This window comes from Puntigrus tetrazona, chromosome 12 (assembly GCF_018831695.1).
Source record: "Puntigrus tetrazona isolate hp1 chromosome 12, ASM1883169v1, whole genome shotgun sequence".
NCBI lineage: Eukaryota > Metazoa > Chordata > Actinopteri > Cypriniformes > Cyprinidae > Puntigrus > Puntigrus tetrazona.
The window spans coordinates 7,284,167-7,296,069 of record NC_056710.1 but is presented as its reverse complement, the minus strand read 5'-3'; the positions used below and the strand labels follow the sequence as shown (position 1 = coordinate 7,296,069).

Sequence of the window (11,903 nt, the reverse complement as noted above, 5' to 3'; positions counted from 1 at the left end):
TAGTTGCTAAAATATTGAAGTAAACAGTCTGAAAAACGGAACATGTAAATGGATAGCTTTTGCAGCAGAAATGTAAACATTTAAAATAAAATTCAAGATGCACGACAGCTAACTAACTAATGAACTGATTAAATAAATCTAAAATATTAATATAGTTTGCAGTTTCATTCTTCTTGCATTATGTGATTATTAAACTTGGATAGTATCCTAACGACTGTCAAAGTAAATAGCTTTTCATCAGACAGCACTTAAAGTACTGTTAATTGAGCAGAGTTGTTTACAAAGCCATTTAGTGTGTGGCTAAATTGCCCAAAAGTGGAAAATACAGTGCATTAAAGATTCTACAAAGAGGAAATAGCATTCAGTAAACCTCCTGCTATATTAAACAAAGATAGCAGGAAATTCAGTGGTGCAGACACAAACAAACCACAATGAAAGAGAAAAAGCACAAAAGTAAAGTAGGAGAATGTCCCCATCCATGTGGCTTGTGAATCAATTCTTCATTTGGTATTCCTGTCAATATCAGGGCCTAATGTCACTGTAAATACAGCTGTTTTTCTTTTGTACACCAACACCAGCTGAGTGAGTTTTTTTATAAGCATTGAAAACACCTCCTTCTCACTTAAAGATGGAGAAGTAAAGATGAGGAGTTTCAGGCTGCAGTTGGTCCTGTTTACAACTTTGATCTTCAACCCTGTCTGAGGCTTTTGAACTGTCTATATAAAAAAATACTCTATTACTCTACATATATTTAAAAAAAATTTCAGGTGTAGGTCAAACATTCTCTTATATTTGACAGAAAAAGATAAGCCGTCTAATGAGCACAAGCTAAATATTTTCCAGATTATATTAATATTTATCTGTTAAGCTTAATTTTACTTAAAACACCAAATGAACATTGTCTCTTTTTTTAATAGCTGCCTGTACATATTTTTTTATTATATCCTTTGCATGGTGTAATGAAGTTTGGGGGTCATTACCAGGTTACAATTTTTGGTTCCCAGAGCATTCTGGATAGGTTAGAATGTAGAAAAGAAATAAACTTATATGTTTAAAATGAGAAGTATTCAGAACCTATTTGCTGTTCAAGAGCTTTAGTATTGGAGTTTTGAGCATTAGACCATCCCAAAAGGGTTTCATTGAGTCTGTACAATATCTGAGCTGCACATGGTCCTTGAAGAGCTCCAGCACTCATGGCTCATAATCAATAGTGGCTAAAGTCTGGACTTTATTTATATAGTCTTGAAAATATTGATTAGTTGCTTGAAAATGTTGAGCATTGTCTCATGAAGAATGTGGTTCATGACTTGTTTGGTATGGAACCTGAGATATTTTCTCCCTGAGGTTTGTTTTGCTCTTGACATTACGTGTAAATAACTGTCACTTCAAGGACACAACAGCTTTATCTTTCAGGCTGTGCAGAATATTTTCTTGTTGCTTTTACTGTTTGTCATATTCAGTCACTCAAAGAAAGAAAGAATAGGAGATAAAATATCTTTTTCTGGAATTCAGAGCATCTGGCACTTATTGGCAGAGCAAGAGCTTTTGGTTTTGTTAGTGAAGCCTTGATGCACATTATGAAGCCGTAACATTGCTCTGACATTCAAAGAAATACAACTACATCACGAAGACATGACCTGTGGCTCATGTCTTAAAGATCCTTGTTTTCATTGTAATTTATTTCTCTATGAAGTAAATAATAAAACTAAGACAGTAATCTCCAGAGACAGAACTGAGCTCGACCATCTGTTTGGTCAATTCACCTGTGTGTCATAATGTATGAAAGGCTGAGAAGCTAATCAAAGTGCCGTGGAGTGTAAAGGGTGCTCACACCTCATATGACACATATGGTGTGAGGATGCATAGTAATGCTGCTCTATCATAAGAACGAGGAGCTGCTGGATGTCATGAATGGCAGTGGTTAAGGCTGAGCTATAATCTTTGAAAAGCAGCCTTACATAGTTTCCTGCATGCTCTAGGTGGCTAAGTGCAGTGTTTAGGTAATGACGATGGCGTCCTCAGTGCAGCAGTTTGTCCTGTAGGCAAAACTGATAGGGATGAAATGACAGAGGGAGCCAGGCTATGATGTAGCGCAAGACCAGTCTCTCCAAGCACTTCATCATCACTGATGTCAGAGCAATAGGCCTAAAGTTATTCAAGTTGCAGTCTACGGTGGTTTTTGGGACAGGGATGATTAGGGATGATTATTTTAGGCTGGTAGGAATGACGTCTTGGGTCAAGGAAGGGTTAAAAATCTTAGTAAGAATTACTGAAAGCTAATTTGCACATACCTGGTAATCAATTCAATTAAATTCAAGTTTATATGTATAGCGCTTCTCACAATGCAAATCGTTGCAAAGCAGCTTTACAGGAAATTACGTTTCTACAATATACTGTTCATGTGCATCTCAGAAATTGTAATATTATCTAAAAAGTTAATTCCAACATTTCAAAAGTGAAATTTGCTTATATATTACACGTTATGTAAAACATTTCAAAATGTATTTTTTTTTATTTTGAATTTAAATTTGAGCTTACAGCTCATTAAAGTCAAAAATCCAGCATCCTAGAATATTTACATTTGAGTTTCATAAATCACTATTTCTACAGTATTGTGAAACCACAAAATAACCCATCATAACCAAGTGTTAAGAAGATATTAAGCAGTCTACTAGTGACTGCTAGTTGACATTTAATTGCAAAGTTACTTGCTGTTGAATGTCTAAAGTGGACTACGAAAACGTGTTACCTATATACACACACACAATCTACGAAAGCATGTGTAGCCAAATTTAATTTGAAAAGGAATATACAAAATAGCAATGCAATATGTAAAATGGCTATGTATTTACATGAACACTGCCCCATATACACGTGCAACATTTAGAGAAAAATAAATATAACATTAATTAAAATGAAAATGTATTACCCAAATTAGATATGTTTAACGTCCAAAGAAATCTGTAGCAAAATTATGATTTAAATGCTGTTAAATTAATTTAGATTTAGGGATTGCATTTCCATCATGATTCTGCACGAAATGTCATTTCAATTGCATTATCATTAAAAACCCTGCGATGAATATAGTTTAAGTCATTGTGGGTTCGAAAATTCATTCTAAGCCGATCACGCCCTCTACCTGTCAATAATTCCATCAAGGCAGGCTAGGCATTCTCTGCATGGCACTAAGCTGTGAGCACAGGTCCCAAAGGACATCTGGTCCTCATGCCACCCACATGGAGTCTGTTTCTAACAGTCTGGTCAGAAAAATGTACACCATTAACCTGACAGAGAAGTACCATAACAAAACACAAAACTAGAGACAAATCAGTCAGGAAGGATAAGGAGAGAGAAATTGTTTGTGGCCACCATTTACAAAACCATTCCTTTTGGGGAATTGTTTTTCTGTTGCCTCTACAGTGCTCCCGTTGTTACTTTCAATTACAAAACACACTGACAACAACTGGACAGATGTATATCCCTGAAGATTATTGACTTGGTGTGTTACATGATGATTAATTGTTCCCTTAATTATTATTATTTTGGCCAGTTTATGGGGCATGGAAATGTCACAAATAGAAATATGCAAAGCATAGCTAGTCTTGCCCAGCACAACATCAGTTTGTTGCTGATTGTTGCTGATTGCAGATTTGCTACTTTACTTGTTCCCCTCTCTCGCTTCCTCCAACTCAGCAAAGCAGTGTGTTTAAAAAAAAAAAATAACACTCAGGGACACTTTTAAAGGGATTTTGCCAGTAGCTATATTTAGGTTGTTTTAGAAATGTTAAATAAATAATGAAGTATGTAAAATAAGAGCACTGCCTTTTGAATGATATCCTCAAAATGTATAAAATATTGTAGTTACATACTGAAGTTAACTGTTAAAAAAAGTCATTACATTTTAACATGAGAGAATGGACAAAAGAACATGACGTCTAGTGGTATGACACTGAATAGCATTTATTATCAACCAAGCGCTACTACAGTATGTTTGGTGGCACATTTGGTTCTGCACAAATACTACACATTCAGAATCCACATACACAAATTATTTGTTATCTGTATGATAACCCTTATAAAGATCACAATCACATAATACTGTATGTTAGTCATACTTATTACTGAGGGAGCTGTGCACTTAATATATGTACACAATATGGCTTAAAGAGCTATTCACTTTCCAATAAAAATCTTGCAGAGCTCAGTGACTGAGCGTAAGGCCCCTATTTGTTTCTGAATGATTGCATGAATTGTCACCGTTAGTGTTTAATGTATTTTAAGGTCACAATTTACTAGCGACAAGGTTAAACGGTAAAAAAAAATATGATACACTTTAAAAATTAAAGCATGTGCATAATGAAATAGATTTATGTCCACATGCTTCAAGCTAGTGCTAAAACATTGCTAAAACAAAATGCTTTTTGCATTAAATGCGGAGATGTGTTAATACTTAGGACATATTTACATTATAGATCCTGATGCTCAATTCTGATTTGTTGCCTATATCTAATTTTTTTTTTACCTTCTGTTTACACGATCTTATTAATATTGACCCATATCCAATTTCTGTGTTTACACTTTCTACAAGCATATTGTATTTGCTATTATTTAATGTTAATGTCATGTTAGTCTTCCACACGTACTTTTCACATAACATCATTAAACTGCAGATAAGTACTAAATTGTTGAATTTAGTACTAAATACTAAAAAGTTTTAATGCCTCAGAAAATCCAATCTGCCTGTTTACATGACAGTCGCAATGACATCTGATTTATTTCCACATATAAATGAGTTCTGAAACAGGTCTCAAAATATCAGAATGTATGCATTTTTTTCCTGTTTACACTGTCATAGAACTGATCTGATCTGTGTCACGTATGAGCAAAAAATTTGGAATTGGGTCACAATTAACTGACAGTGTAAATAAGGCCTAAAACTGTGTAAAAAAAAAAAAAAAGTATTGTGATCAAAAGCTATGAATGTATGCAACTACTACAGCCATAGGCGGGTTACTCTTTTTAAGACAAACTGTACATACTGGTATTGCAGGTCTAGAGGAAAAAAAAAACCCTGAATATACAACAGATTGAAGCGACAAAAAATTCTGTAATTTAAAAGAAGCCTTTGCTCTTTTTTATATTCAGCTGTTTCCAGTTCGGGAGGGCAATAAATTCATCCCGTGTCATCTCCAAAACACTCTGCAAGACAAATACAATATGTCAACATAATTTTTTTTTTTGAAATATTGACAGACCTGTCCAAACATCATCAGTTTGCAGTAGGAGTTTTAAAATGTTGCCTTTTTGTGGTTATACTCTAGTGAAAAATAAATATAATAAAATGTTTTTGACCAATTTATTTCACAAAGAATTTATTATTTATGCACCTTATAATGCCCTTCAATTGATCTTATTATAAATGTGCATATATATATATATATATATATATATATATATATATATATATATATATATATATATATATATATATATATACATATATAGTTTATACTTGTTCAAAACATTTACTGCTTATTTTGAAAAATGGAGTGTTACAAGCTGTTAGTACATAGATAAGATCCCTGAAGTTGTAAAGTCTAAAGGCCCTTTCACACAGGATGTGGCAAGCAGTGGAATCGCAGCACAGCTTTTGCTTCCTCTTGTAGTGGAAGCTCGAGTTGCAGTCTTAGGGCGGACGTTACCATAATTACAAACAACAAATAAAAAAATGTAACATAATTTTTGTTTTATTTTCTATTCATCATTGTTCTGGGAGAGTCTAATAGCGTTTATCAGAGAAACGATTATTGCCCCTAACAAACTCCTACATTCACACTGTTCTTGATTTTTTATTCTATGTTTATCTGTGAAATTTTGATGGATCACACAACTCTAGGAATTTCAGTTAATTTACATCATCATGTTTTCAACCATAGTCGTATACAGTATATCAAATAGTACTTAGTTTTTCAACACTCCGACATGAGCTCAGTAAAATGTTACATGATTTGTTGTTAATAATCATTTCTTAGACTGGCTGAAACCCACGTGGCTGCCACTGCCGCTGGCAAAAAGATAAAATATTTTTATCTTTGGGGGTGCCTGCCGCAATACGGAGTGTTTGTGGAAGTTGCAGGATTTTGGGTGCATGAGCACCGCTTGCGCTCCGCCTCTGCACCGCAAGCAAGCTTGTCCCATGTCTCCATTGAAAATTAACTAGACACTCGCGACTGTTGCGTCAGGTGCCAAAGGGTTGTTGTTGTTGCTAAAGCTAGGCACCATGTTCCGGAGACACTTTGTTTCATCGTGAAAATGAAACTACCTTTTTTGTTCTTCCAAAAGAATACACAATAATAAATCTGTGGTTAAGTTCTATATACAACACTGTTTCAAAACAATTCAACCCAAATAGTAGAGCGTGTTCAGCGCATTTTACGGAGGATTATTTTCTGAACCTGGGAGGAGAGTAGACCAGCTAAAGCAAAGGCTTTTTCTATAAAGTGGGGCAATTCCAACTTTGCAGGGACAGTCTGGAGCTTCTGACTCACAGTCTGTAAGTACCTATTCAAACAAGAGTTTTGAGTAGTACTTGTTATTTGATGTTTCTCCAATCACAAATGCAGACATGGTATTGGTTACTGTACTGCATTTCTCGTCCAGTGTGTTCAGAAGCTTTAGACTAAACTATTGATATTTGCAGTAGATTTGGGGATAATTTTGTTGAGCATGTGTGAATGGGTTTTACCTGGAAATCTTTATCTGACAGGTAGCTCTCAAGGTGCAGAGGGTCCACTCCCTCTGGCAGAGGTTTAGAGGTGAGCTCCTCAATGGTGTACTGCTGCCTGCTGAGTTTAGATAGAGCATCTTTAACCAGGATCACTTTATTACGCGTTCCTTCAACCTGTGAAGATATATAAACATACAATTTTGTCATCCAAAGGCTTTCATATTAAATGTCTTTGGGCAGTACTGAAATCGACCAATATATGAGAGTGCTTGTATTAAAATCAGGAAGCTCTATCTGTAGTTTTAACAAAAACAATGAAGTTTTATTTGCCAGTAAAAGTCCACTGGATGATGCGAAAATCATGTTACATCACTTGACAGACATTTACTGACAGAAACATGGGGTATGCACAATTCAGAAATGTAATGATATGATATGGTTTATTTTTAGAACAATTTAAAACAAATAACAGCACCATATCTCTGATTCTTGGTCTCAGTTGATATCCTTTCGGAGCAGCTGAGGCCGTTTTTCATTGTGCTGTGTGAATTGAAATACAAACTGAATGGTGGCTCTAAACACCTGACTGCTGCATGCGCTTATGAAATGCATATTTAAATCTATTTTTGAACAAAAAAAATATCAAGATAAGTAAATGCAATTGAAAAGTAATAACACAAGAATGCAGCCAGCTTTATATATTTACAGTTTCAATAAACTATTGAAACTGAAACTATATAAAGCTGGCTGAAAATATGCAAACCTATCCTTTGTTTCTTTGGTTCTGTCGTATTTTCTCTGACTAGCTACACAAAAAAATGGCAGACTATAAAATCGTTGATATTATACATCGATATAAGGAAATAAAAGCAATATTATGAATTTGGTTGCATAGCTTCTCAGTGAACTATGGCTCTGTGTAGTAAAGGCTCCTTCTGAAAACATGTGAAAAATCCTATTTAATACATTTTTACTCACTTCGTAATGTCAGTCCAGTCTTTGAAATAAAACCTTATGTAAGATGATGTGGCTTCTTACACAGAATAATGCCTACAATGTATTTCATAGTATTCTAAACAGTGATAAAGGCATTGCATTATTATTATGAACCTTATTATAAAGAAAATTATAAGAGCAACTCCGATATACCATGTATTGTCATATGCAAGGGTATATTAGTCCTGCTGGATCAATGAAAGCAGTTAAATCTTCTGTTTATCCAGCTACCGCTACAGGGACCAAAGTCCCTTTTAAAGAAAATCTGTTAAATTGGCCATCATTTTTGCAATGCCTACGGGCAGCTCAGACAAGACCTATCTAAATGAATAGAGTAATCCTGAAATCTCAAAAACTGCTTGCTGAACTCACCATTAAATTAATTCAAATCAAAAATAAAATCTGAAGTGAACTGCGCCATGAATGTTGTTTCTCATGCTCAAATAGTGTTTAAAAATCTTTTTATCTTATCTCTAATCTTTTTAAAAAGCTTATCAGGGAAAGGTCTTTATATTTCTAAAGTCTTTGATAGGGACTCCATGACTTTCTTCTGCAGAGCATATTTGGAATTTCAGCGCAAGAGCTCCCTCTGGTGTGAGGATGGAGATTTACTGCTGATCACAGAACTGTGCTTCACTGAACATGGACTTACTGTAGATTCTGCCTCATCGTGAGTGCAATTTTAACAATTTATCATGCAGGTAAAGTCAAGTCAAGTGGCTTTTTATTGTCATTCCAACTACATATAGCTGTGCAGTACATAGTGAAATGAGCCAATGTTTCTCTGGGACCTGGTGCTACATAGTCATAAATATAAAAAAAAAAAAAACCTCACATACTGAGCTAAGACAGTGTCTTAGCCACATTAAGTGCAAAGTGTACAGACTAGTGCAAACAGCAAGGGAGTAAAGTGCAAAACCCATTGTGTAAACTAGTGCAAACAGTGCAAGGACAAAAACACAAAATAAAAGACAATAAATACGAAGTGCAAAGAATGCATATGGAAGAGAAAGTCTATTCAGGTGTGATTACTGAGGAGTCTGATGGCTTGTGGGAAGAAACAGCGGTTCAGCAGTCTGGTTGTGAGGTCCCGAATGCTCCGGTTCCTCTTTCCAGATGGCAGGAGGGTAAATAATGTGTGTGAGGGATGTGTGGGGTCCTGTACTATATTGTGGGCTTTGCGGATGCAGCGTGTGGTGTAAATGTCTGTGATAGAGGGCAGAGAGACGCCAATGATCTTTTCAGCTGTCCTCACTATCCTCTGGAGGGTCTTGCAATCCGATACGGTGCAATTCCCAAACCAGGCAGTGATGCAGCTACACAGTACGCTGTCAATGGTCCCTAAAGTCTATGAGTAATTCAAGATAACAGCAAAAAAAAACAAAAAAAAAACACGCTGCACCTAGATTTCAGAAGCTGGGGCACTTGTGGCATCTGCTGTTGCTATACAACCATGACATCCAGAAGATTCTGAAGTTTCAGCAAAGGATAAATGAATTTGCACTAAAAAACACTTCCAGTAGCTCAACTACTAAATGTATTTAAAAATGGCTATCCTTGTACAGCTATGATCAGCTGTTCCTTCATCTTGGCTGAGCTTTCAATGTTGTTATGGGAAAGGATGAAGCTAATTGGTTGGTTCTTGTCACATTGCCCACAGTGCGCTTGCTGGATTCAAAAAATGGAAATGTTTTTATCTTGATGCGTAAAAAAAGTAATTCCATTATGCTGTGCAACTACATTTGACAAGAACTTGAGCATGCTAAAGACACAATATGTGTTACTTCTCTGTACTCTTATTAAGTTATGGGTGAGGTACTGTACCTGCACTTTAATAGCCAGGTCTTTCTCCCAATAAGGGAAGATGTTGGTAAAGGTGAGTGGTTCTGCACCAGCCAGGATCAGGTATGCCTGAGGAGGCCGTCTAGAGTTCTTCTCTAATAAAAAAAAAAAAAAAAAAAGAAGAAGGTCTTTATTACACAGGAAAGCAACTAAATATACACTACTAAGTATATAAATATTATACTTCTACTACTTAATGGTAACAGTAAAAAGAAAATTAGGAGTTTATGTGACCCTGGACCACAATACCAGTCGCAAGCATCACAGGTATATTTGTAGCAATAGCCAAATTATACAAACTAAAAATTATGTATTCCTTTTTCTCAATATTTCAATTTTTTGCACCATCAAATTACAGATTTTGAAATAGTATCTCTGCCAAATATTGTCCTATATAATAAATAATAAACTATACATCAATGGAAAGCTTTTAGGTATAAATCTCAATTTTTAAAGATACTATCTCCAAACCTTGGCAGTACTGTAGTGTTGTCTCCATGGCACACTTCCTCTCACTGTCCCAGCGGATCTTAGCTGAGCCAGTACATTCTGTATCTTCTGGCTGCTGTCCTTGCCACAGGTACACCTCCATCCTGTTATCCACCAAGAACAAGGCTACAGAGAATAAGAGAGAAAGACAAAGAATATAAAATGTTGACATTTTACAAAGTGTGGCACATATAATACAGTATCACTGTCAATTCAAATGATAAGAATCCATGATTATAATCACATGTAATAACATATACCAGGCTGAGGGGCTGAATACAAGTTCTCCTGAAGGAATGGCATGGCCATTGCAGTTCCTATCATTTGGGCGGGCCCATACTGCTCCTCTGCCTGAAAAGTCCCACCGCAGGCGCTCAGACGGAAAAGACGTGGTGTGAAATTATACTTACCTGGATCTGCAAACAAACAATGACAATTATAACAATTATTTGTAAATAGAGCTGATTCAGATCATTTTATCTGTTTTTTTACTTCCAGCCTTTAAAGACAATGATTAAATACAAAATTAATATGAGCTGTTTAGATTGATGTGGTTTGTAATTGGTAAAATGTGCTGGAAAAGAAGAAAAATGGATCAGAATATCAACTTGCAGTGCATGCATAACTATTTTGCTGTATTAATTACTGTAAAAAAACAAAAAAAAAAAAACAAGGTCTAACAACGATGCACTTTATCGACGTATCAACGTTTTTAAATCGGTGGTTAGTCTAGTATATAAATTAATATACAAATAATAGAAAAATGGCCATTTGTAAGGCACAATGTCATTTGCCTACAAAGCCTACTAAGAGCATGCATAAAGCTTGCCACATTACACTACCAGAAGCTATGATTATAAATGTGTCAAGGAAAAATAGTAAGGAGGCTACATTAACATTTTAAAAAATTCACTGATAAACAAGTGCACCATATTAGTGATGCGCCTGTGTGCATGTTTCACAAGATTTACATAATCTGAGAATATTTGTTTTTGATTTGAATTGGTTAATTTAAAAGTAAACATTCCACTCTCTATAAATATATTTCTTATACACAGAGTTTTGTCCCCAAGTTCACAGTCCGAGATGACAAAAAGCACTTCTTGTTTACTTTATTTTTAAAAAAATTACATTTTGTTGTTATTGTGAGTGAACACAAATAAACCGAGTCTTTAAAGATTTAATATATGTATTATTCTTATCTGTTTGAGCAAAAATTACTGGTGTACCGTTGCTGTTCAGCTTCAGATAAGTCATATTTGTGCTGGATGAAAAATAGGTGAGTGACTAAGCGACTAATGACATTTTGGTTGACTAACAGTTAGTCGACTATTAAGGAACAGCCCTATTAGAAATAAACATTTTCTTTTGTACCTTGTAGCATGCAATCATATGATTTCCTGTCCTGCTTGCCAAGAGCGTCCCAGAATTCCTTGGGCTCAGTTCCTTCCTCTATCTCATGCACTTTCAAACTGCTGTTACTGTTCAAACCCAGCTCACAAAGCGCAACTGCAAAGTGCGTATAGACACAAAATCACCATAATGTTACCACATTTTTTGTTTAGACAGTGTGAATTAATGGATAAATCTGCTCACATTTGAGTGAGGCGCTCCACGGTCCTCTTGCCCACTTTCTGGGCACCTGGATGAGACTTACAGCCATGCCATAAGTAAAGTTGTCCCTTCTGTACCCCAAGCAGAATCAAACTAGCACGAGAGCGCAGGCTGGCACAACAGCACTCTACTTCAACCAGTGAGCCTTCCATCTCTGTCTCTCCACGCACACAGAATAAATGCCAGTCTCCTGCCAAAAAAAAACAAAAAACATATTAAATGTCACATAAACAAT

At 35.5% G+C, this 11,903-nt stretch overlaps 1 protein-coding gene across 2 annotated transcripts in view; it reads right to left on the bottom strand.

The window, feature by feature from the left end:
• Positions 1-3,929: 3,929 nt before the first annotated feature.
• The window catches only part of svild (supervillin d), a 58,203-nt gene continuing 50,229 nt past the window's right edge, over positions 3,930-11,903 (bottom strand). Inside the window, exons 22-28 of one of the 2 annotated variants that reach the window (XM_043253235.1) lie at positions 11,654-11,858; positions 11,429-11,559; positions 10,315-10,470; positions 10,037-10,180; positions 9,548-9,660; positions 6,746-6,901; positions 3,930-5,199 (exon numbers count right to left, since the gene is read on the bottom strand). In XM_043253235.1, coding sequence (XP_043109170.1) covers positions 5,113-5,199; positions 6,746-6,901; positions 9,548-9,660; positions 10,037-10,180; positions 10,315-10,470; positions 11,429-11,559; positions 11,654-11,858 — 992 coding nt within the window. In that variant the 3' untranslated portion in view covers positions 3,930-5,112. Of the gene's footprint in view, positions 5,200-6,745; positions 6,902-9,547; positions 9,661-10,036; positions 10,181-10,314; positions 10,471-11,428; positions 11,560-11,625; positions 11,859-11,903 lie in introns of those variants that run through there. The other variant, XM_043253234.1, reaches the window with a different exon arrangement.